This window comes from Saccopteryx bilineata, chromosome 4 (genome assembly GCF_036850765.1).
Source record: "Saccopteryx bilineata isolate mSacBil1 chromosome 4, mSacBil1_pri_phased_curated, whole genome shotgun sequence".
Classification (NCBI taxonomy): Eukaryota; Metazoa; Chordata; class Mammalia; order Chiroptera; family Emballonuridae; genus Saccopteryx; species Saccopteryx bilineata.
This window is the reverse complement of record NC_089493.1, coordinates 115748426-115758171: the sequence shown is the minus strand read 5'-3', so window position 1 is coordinate 115758171 and position 9746 is coordinate 115748426. Positions and strand designations below refer to the sequence as shown.

Here is a 9746-nt window from a genome sequence, read left to right as displayed (position 1 = left end):
GTTTTCCAAATCTAGTGCACCAGTGGTGAGATTCAATTAATTTAACAACCGGTTGTCTGCCCTAATGGCCGTTTTAGGTATAAAAAAACGATATACTGAAAGGTGGTTTATTATTTCATACATTGAATACTTACATAAGAGCAATAAAAGAGGTACACAAAACTAGATTGTTATAAGAGTTTTAAAATACTAATGAAAAAATATTAAATAATACCTGACAAAATAAAACTGTTAAAATATTGCCATACTGCTTCTTGATTGGCATCCTCCCCTGCAATTTTTTCACCTCTGGACATAATGAACATTACTCTGGGTGCTTAGAATACGCTGTTGCACAAATGAACATTCAAAAAGAGTAAGGACTGTAAAATTGTGATTTCAAAATTGAGTGGCTGCCCAGGCGCCCACCTTAGAGAGAACCCTGATGACAGGTCCCATTTTAACAACTGGTTCGCTGAACTCAACAAAATATTAGCTATCAGTTCTGCTGCACTGGTGCAAACTGGCTGAATCTCACTACTGCAGTGCACGGTCCCATTTTAGTTGTGATCATCTTTTGATTCAATATTTTCCATAAAACCCGAAGACACCATCTACTAATTCAATGTTTTATGTAGCAATATTTCCATGACTTTAGTTAACTGTACTTACACCTTTTAAATGAGCAGATAGCTCTGATTCATTGCAATAGTACACAAATGCATGAATATATAATATGTTCCCAAATTAAAAATTTTTAAATAGAACTTTAGAAAGAACTCTGCAAAAATATAATTAAAGTATATTTCATCTCAATTGTCTTATTAAATTTTTAATAACCAGAATGACCAGAAAATAGGAAAATGCTGAAGAAACAAAATCATGGCTGGGAGAACATAAGTTAATAGGACTTTTGTTAAGACTGACCAGTAAGTGAAAGTATATCAACATTAAAGGAATTAAAATTTATATGCCATAAAGTTTGTAATAGAAAACTAAAAAAAAAGTCAACTAATAACCTTAATGATACCTGTTTTTTAATGTAAATTTTTTTAATTTTCATTTTTCATTCATATATCTGTAAGCATTCAATCATAGTTACCAGTTTCTTAGGGCAAAGATGTTCATTGGGCCCTGGCCGGTTGGCTCAGCGGTAGAGCGTCGGCCTGGCGTTTGGGGAACCCGGGTTCGATTCCCGGCCAGGGCACATAGGAGAAGCGCCCATTTGCTTCTCCACCCCCGACCCCCTCCTTCCTCTCTGTCTCTCTCTTCCCCTCCCGCAGCCAAGGCTCCATTGGAGCAAAGATGGCCCGGGCGCTGGGGATGGCTCCTTGGCCTCTACCCCAGGCGCTAGAGTGGCTCTGGTCGCGGCAAAGAAACGCCCCGGAGGGGCAGAGCATCGCCCCCTGGTGGGCAGAGCGTAGCCCCTGGTGGGCGTGCTGGGTGGATCCCGGTCGGGCGCATGCAGGAGTCTGTCTGACTGTCTCTCCCTGTTTCCAGCTTCAGAAAAATACAAAAAAAAAAGAAAAAAAAAGATGTTCATTGGTTTATCCTTAGCTTTCTCCCTGTATTTACTAAGTAATTTACTCAAGTAAATTACTTGAGTTCCAAGTCTGAAGGTCAAGGTTTTTGAGAAGTTTGAGACCAAAGGGAAGGGTGAAAATGAAAATAAAAAATATTTTCAAAATTGCATCATAGTTATAGTAACACATAATTAAGAAACTTTGTTATTTTAAATTTTTTGAGGTTGAGACAGTGTGGTGAAAGTCAATAGGACTGGACAGGGATCAGAAGATCTGGCTCAGGTTTACCCCCATTTACAAATTGCATAGGACTTTATTTCCTAGACAACTTCAGGAATTTTAAAGAATTGGGTAAGGCACGTCAAGTAAAGTGCTTTTTTCTCTTCTTGCTGAGGAGCCCTCTCTATATATTCATATTATTATTTGTTACATTTTATATAAATATGAAAAATATCATAGCTTAAAACAGCAACTTTGCTTAAAAATAGGAAAATAGAAAACTCTTATAGTAAGAGCCTGAAATAAATATCAAGTGAGATACAAAATTTTAAGATTGACATAGAAATTTTTAAATTCTATTTATTTATTTATTTATTCATTTTAGAGAGTAGAGAGAGGGAGAAAGAGAGAGAGAGAAGGGGGGAGGAGCAGGAAGCATCTACTCCCATATGTGCCCTGACCTGGCAAACCAGGGTTTCAAACTGGTGATCTCAGTGTTCCAGGTCAATGCTTTATTTACTGTGCCACCACAGGTTAGGCAGCATAGAAATTTTTTAAGTAAGTGGAAACAATGTAAAAGCATATTTCTATACTGATTAGTTATTCTTTTGTTGCTTTCATTCAATATGTTAACTCTGAAAATGAGTGATCAGTTTAAGAAAATTGAAAGCACTCTTTGCAGGATTGAGATTTGAAAAACTAACTTAAGTGGAATTTTAAAATGTAGTGGAGACCCATAATTTTAGTTTATGGAGTTTCTAAAATAAAACATAACAACAACAACAAAAAAAAAACATCTGTGTGATCAGTGTAACTAAGGTAGGGCAAGTATTTACAGATTGCAAACTCTAGGGTCCTTTTATAGCACGAATAACGGATTTACTGTCATTTTCTCTTTTACGTTAGTTCTACTGCGACTCAGATTCAAGCAATCTGAACTCTGTTGTCAACCAATAACCTTTTTGTGATGAAGAAAGAATTGTGCTGTTGTGTCCAGTGTGTGACACAATGTAAGGCTTGCCTAGGGAAACCTTTTACTGTGATACCCAATTGTCCTAAGGCTAATAATTGAAGGTGAAAAGTAATTCTAAAAAATAATGTGCAGAAATTTATAAGGAAAATATAAGCAACAAGTTTAAGAACAGACTTTTTAAGTTTCAAAGACTTTATAGTTGAAATGTCTCTAAAGCCTGCCCTTATTTTCATCACTACTGTTTATTTTTTATAATCAATAAGGATTTTCTCTATCAATCTTTAATTTCTTCTAGCTATTTTTTATTCAAGGTCATAATGGCTGCATAATTATAACTTCACTACAAACAAGACTTTTGACATATGTCCTCAGACTCTCCTAAATTAAAACTGTTTGGATTAGAATTATAATAGCTTTCACTTAAATCACAAATTGTTTCCCTCTCACTTGGAAGTGATCATTCACCATTAAAACTTTCTGTCATTAACATAAAAATTATTTCTCTAATAATCTGTATTCTAAAAATTGGATAAAAATTTAAGAAAATATTTAAAAGATTAAACATGCATATTTTTTTCCAGTAAATTTTATTGATAAGCATAAATCTGGTGGACCAGCATGGCCAAAGGAAGAAGCGCAGTCCAAGACCTCAGGAGTGCAGAGCTCGCCACTTGTCCAGGGGACCACGATTGGAAACATATAGAACTCCACAACCATTTGGGATGAGGCGCTTCTTAGCCACTTTGTCTTCAAAATCATCAGCATTGAACTTGGTAAAGCCCCACTTCTTGGAGATATGGATCTTCTGGCGGCCGGGGAACTTGAACTTGGCCCTGCGTAAGGCTTCGATCACTTGCTCCTTGTTCTGCACCTTGGTGCGGATGGACATGATGACTTGCCCAATGTGGACCCGGGCCACGGTGCCCTGAGGCTTCCCAAAGGCACCTCGCATACCTGTCTGGAGCCTGTCAGCCCCAGCACAGGACAACATTTTGTTGATGCGGATGACGTGGAAGGGATGGAGCCGCATTCGAATGTGAAAGCCATCTTTGCCACAGCTTTTTACCATGTATTTGTTGGCACAAATGCGCGCGGCCTCCAGGGCTTCAGAGGAGAGTTGCTCGTACTCATCGGACACCATGTGGCCACAGAGGGGGAACTCATCCACTTTTGCCTTCTTCCGCCCCAGGTCAAAGATGCGGATCTTGGCATCAGGAACACCTCGGCAGAAGCGGGACTTGGGATAGGGTTTGTTCTTACAGTAACGGTAACAGCGAGCGGGTCGGCGGCCCATGGCGACCGAGGTTCCGTTTGCAGCGTCACCTTGAGGGGGCACGCGCTCGCACTGCGCATGCGCTCTCGGTGCATCGCCCATCTACCCGCCCGGGAACCATCGAGTAGAGTCCTGTATACGCCGTCCCCGCCCTAGGTCCGGTGACACTGCAGCGGCTTGAGGCGAGGAACGAGGCGTCCTGGTATACTCCCCCGTGGGTTGCCAGGTGAGGATTTGGGGCTACCGCAGCCAAGGCTCAGGAAGCTACACCTTTCTTGGAGCGCTTTTGCCCTAGACTTTGTTATAAGTATTGTTTACCTAGAGATTAAGAGAGGTTTCTCCCGCTAGTCAATAGACTCTGTGCCTAGTTTGTCTGAATCATATATGTTTTAGAGTTCGTTTGTCCCGTCAACATTTGTACACTGATTGCTGTTTCTCTCTGCGCTATGCGGTCATCTTTGTGGGGAGAGTGCTCTCTTGGCGTGGCTCTCTGACAAACACCGGAGAGCTGGGGTAGAATGGTGACAAGGGTAGAGAGATGTCTGCTCTGCATATTGCTTGATGATTGCTTTGGAAAGCTGACACTTTAGATGTTTTAGGTATTTGGCCCCATGGAATGATTTTATTATCAAAATGGTATCCACAAAATGGAAATACCAAATGTTTTTTTTAACTTAAGGCTGTTAACATTTTTTTTAATTGATTGATTTTTAGAGAGAGAGAGAAATATCAATTTGTTGTACCACTTATTTATGCATTCTTCAGCTGATTCCTGTATGTGCCCTGACTGGGGATTGAACCTGCATCCCTGTTTTATCAGGAGCAGTTCTAACCAGCTGAGCTACCAAGCAAGTGCTATTTACATTTTCAGATGTCACAGCTGCTCAGAGCTATGTAAAAGTAACTATGCTTTATTAATCTTTTACCTTACGGAGAATGAGTCTAAAATATTTTTCTCCTTTGATGTTAGATTTATAAAAATATTATGATTAGAATCAGCATGTGAGGAAGGAGAAAAATAAAAGACAAAAAAGATTTACAAGTAGTCTATAATCCCTACTTACATTTTTTTGAACTTTTTTGATTCCTTCCTGCTATTTCAGAACTCCATGAGATCATGGAACAAATCCTTCCAATGTGAGTATATTCTTCCAATGATTTCTTTTTAACAGGGAAACAAAGAGTTGCCACAAAGTAACTCCTGTACTTGAAGTGAGTGGAGCTTTACAAAATACTCAGATCAGAATAGAAATATAAAAACACCGAGTGTACTTTCACATCTTATGTAGAAGTTGCTTACTTCTCCATCCATCTTTCATTTCTGCCTTCCTGGTTTTCTCAAATAGTTTCTATTTACTATGTAAGCTTGAATATGAAGGTAAAGTAACAGTGATGTTGTGTTGCCATCACTGAGCTTAGCAGTCCAGGAGGTGACTTAGATGCTCCAATAATACGTCATCACATTACAAAGTACAAAATGTTCCAAAAAGGGAAGGTAGCGCAAGTCCCACAAGCCTGGTGTGAGGTCCTGATTGAGACTGAGGAATGGACAGGGAAGACTTTGTCAGGATATAGATTTTACATTGTGAATGTGGCACATGGGGGCTGACATATACAAAGACTCCGAAGCAGGCCAGAACATGAGCCATTTAAGAAACTAAAGACCAACGTGACAGTGGATGAGGGGGTAAGTGGTATGTGAGCCCACGTTGTATTAGGGCAGGTGGCTTGCAGTCACACAAGACCCATTTGCTGAGTTAGGGATCCTGATCTTTTATTCAAGACCCCTGCAGAGCTTTATACAGGATTTATTCTCTGGTACTGTAGAATGTGGTCAGTAGTGTGTGAGGATAACTTAAACATGCTCTTAATATATTTTACTTTATAAACATGTTTGTATTTTTCCCCCCGCTACTACATACTACATGCACAGAATCTCTCATAGTGCTAGGACAGAGGAGTCTGTGAGGTGAAAGGAAGACATTCAACCAGAGTTCATGTGTCATCATAAGCTCGCACCCCTACTACCCCCACCCCACCACCATCTCTAAGCCATTCTTTTGGACTTGAAAACCCTAGAATTCTCTGATAGATGCTGTTTCCCTGTCAGAGCCTATTGGTATGATCCTCTTTCCTTAATCCAGTGAGTGACTAATCATGGTTTGCTTGGGACTGTACCCATTCTGTACCTGGAAACCTTGCATCCTCCAAAACCCCTCAGTCCCAGGAAAAATGGGAAGGTTCCTCACTCTACCACACTTCTACAAGGAACCTCTCGTAGTAGCAGGATAGCATCAGAGGGTGGGAAGTGAAAGGGAGAGCCAGACTGGGGTTCTTCATTTATACTCCCTTTCTTAGCCATACAAATGTTAGAAAGGAACCAGTGGAAAATGCATGAGCCACACCATTCTATTTAAAATTTAAAAGAAAGCATTTCCCTCAATCATTTCCAAAATGTTGAATGTTCCCCTGTGTCTCAGCTCCTGCCACCCACAATGCACATCATGCTAAGCAAACCTTTCAAAATCTATAAAATTCATCTGCTTTGAAGTAGCCTGAAATATTGTCGAGATGATACATAGCAAATAATTTTAATTTTTCTTATTTGCTAAATTTATTACTTTGATAAATGCAATAAAAGGTTGGCAAAGGGAGATACTTGTGTTGTATAAAATAGAGATAGTTAAAAGAATGAGTGGGACATTCATAAAGGAAGGTAAGGAGTAAGGTAAGAAGGGTGCATGGCAACTACATAAGACTTAAAATTTGTGAAAACAAGGACTCTATTTGGCTCATTGTTTTGTACTCTGTTTTTGGCAAATTGTGTGCCCCATAGCACAAGTATTTGAATGAGAACACAACACTACTGAGGTGCAGAGGTGTGTTGGTAAATGTTTAACATCCTGTTCTTGGGGAGTGGGTAGGGAAGCTTTGAATTGTAGTGCTTGCTGACTTCTGTAGTGTAAATACTCTCATCAATTTCAGCCACCATTGTGATATTAATGAACGTGAAGGTGGAGATTGATGCATACAACCGGCTCTTTTGAGCCAGTCAGCTAGCTCCAGCATGCTATTATTTGACTGTGCTTACCAAAGAAAAATAGAAAAAAAACAAACTTTGTTAACATTAATAGATAGCCTACTAATAATAAATTTGGGGATGGGTAGGGGGAGATCATATTAGAACCTTAAAAAGCAGACAGGTACACATATTTAGACCTCAGATTTCAGCTTCAACTGTGAGGAAGTTGTTCCTCCATGATTTCTCTTTCCTAGTCCACAACCCCTTTGTAAGAGGTGTGCACTATTCTGCACTTATTGATTAGTTATGCATCAAGGCAGCCTTTAAGTCCTTTGAATAAGCACAAAACTGCGTTATAAATAAAATCAAATTCCCAATATCCTCTGCCTTCATGCAAAGACTGGAAGAGAACAGTTCTGTTTATCAGATCAATGCAGCACTGCCTTTCCTTTCAGATCACATTTCATGTCACAAAGAACTGAACCCGAACTTGTTCTCAAAGAATAATATGTACTGGAAATGTGTTGTAGAATTGGGCACCTGAAACCTGTATAATTATGTTAACTGGTGTCACCCCAATAAAATTTGGTTATTAAACAAAGGATTGATTTGCATTGGGATCTGATATATTGACTGACGCGCACCCTGCATTTTCTCTCCTGCTGCTGAAACAGTCTGTGTTGTTGATCACTGAGGCATTATGCAGCCTCTGTCACTTGTTGTTTGACAATATACTGTGATTCAGAGATCGTGTTTCCCTGTGGGCTCTTTGTGAGGTGTGATTCTTCCACTGATGATGAACAGTCATTTTCATTAGTGTCTCTAAGGAACTTCACACTGGGAGCTGTAATCTCAATATATTTGAGAGCCCAGATGAGCAACTTAACTGTGTTTCCCTAGAGTTGAATAGTGAATGTAAAAGAGTCCTGGTTATAGTTGGCCTTTATCTCAGTCAGCCAATGGTATCTATTGTCATGACTACTGGGTGGGCATGATGCCTGTTTCTCAATAACCTTATTTACTATGGCAGGGGTCACCAAACTACGGCGGGCTCCCCTGAGGCCATTTATCTAGCCCCCGCCGCACTTCCGAAAGGGGCACTTCTTTTATTGGTGGTCAGTGAGAGGAGCACTGTATGTGGCGCGGCGCTCACATACAGTACTACTTTCGGTGATGTGGGATGCAGGCCTCAGGGCTCTGGAAGCGCGTCATATGACGCACATCTGGTCTGCGGCTGCGGTGCCCCACATCACCAGAAGCAGTGTGAAATAACAGCAGAAGTAGGAAGAAAGGCAAAGCATTTTTAGGAGGTGTCTTATAATAGGGTAAACATGCAGCAGTGGGCTTCCCACTGAAGAGGCCCACCGCTGTGACTCTCTGAAAGACGCATTCAAGTCAAGCAGCTTGCCTAATTTCTATGCATCTCTCCCCTCTGAGACATATCCTAATCTCAGGAACCATGCATTCAAAATGCAACCATCTTTGGCAGCACTTATGTCTGTGAACAGACTTTTTCCAGAATGAAACATCTGAAATCTCCAACCAGATCTAGACTAACTGATGCACACTTGCATCACTTGTTACAGCTAGCAGTGACAAATATGGAACTGTACATTGACCATCTCATTAGCCAAAAGCAGGCCCATAGTTCCCATTGAAATACTGGTCAGTTTGTTGATTTAAATTTACTTGTTCTTTATTTTAAATATTGTATTTGTTCCCGTTTGTTTACTTTAAAATAAGATATGTGTAGTGTGCATAGGGATTTGTTCATAGTTTTTTTTATAGTCTGGCCCTCCAATGGTCTAAGGGACAGTGAACTGGCCCCCTGTGTAAAAAGTTTGGGGACCCCTGCACTATGGTCTCCTTACCTATTGACAAATGCACATTTTCTGAATAGAAATATAGCCAGATGATTTTAGCTGCTGAGTTCCTAAGTACTAATTAATCTTTTGACTTATATTTTATACATTTTGATAATTGGGGGAGGGTTTGTTTTTTATTTTGGATATAAGAATGCGTATGTACACTACTTACCTTTGTGCTTTGGTAGCATAGGCTAAGTTACCCCAAAATGAGTGATTTTTTTAACATTGTTCTAGACAATCAGAAAAAATAAGTGAAGATTAAATCAGGGAGAAGTAGTGCATAATATTCTCATTAGAATTTGATTGACTTTTGTTTGTAAATTTTTACTTTACTTTTTTAGGTTTCATACTTGTACAAAATTTACAAGTCATTAATCAGTTTTATATGGTAATTAATGTGTAGTTTTAGAAATATTTAAATAATGCTATAACAGATATAATTTATATAATAAATAAGAAATATGTTATAATAAAGCATAATAATAGGCCATATTAAAGAAGATAGATCAACCCAGAGAATTTACATATATATTTAAAGGACTTTCTCTCTTAAAAAGGCTTAGTACAATAAGACAATTAGAGATATATTGATCTGGGACTAAGGTCCTGTGTATGAAGTTTGTCCTCCCTCCCACACATAGAGTGCATGCACTTTCTGATCATTAGATCCAAGTCCCGGCCTATTTATTTAAAGGGCAAAATGATGGAAGTAATGTTCCGATTTTTCTTTTAGTTAAGCTTTTTCTGTAAGAATAGTCTTCATATTATTTTAATAATAGAAAATATATTTTATTGTATGCTAAGTTATAGATCCATATATAAACAGACAGACTTACTTCCTGCTTGTCTATTTCATTGTTCTATTCATATATTCAAGAGCTAGTGCCAT

General features: G+C 39.1%; 1 protein-coding gene across 1 annotated transcript; it reads right to left on the bottom strand.

Moving 5' to 3' along the window:
- Positions 1–3343: 3343 nt before the first annotated feature.
- RPL10L (ribosomal protein L10 like) lies at positions 3344–3993 on the bottom strand. Its single transcript, XM_066276128.1, has one exon. The coding sequence runs from the start codon at positions 3986–3988 to the stop codon at positions 3344–3346; it is 645 nt and encodes a 214-aa protein (XP_066132225.1). The 5' UTR covers positions 3989–3993.
- Positions 3994–9746: the final 5753 nt, after the last annotated feature.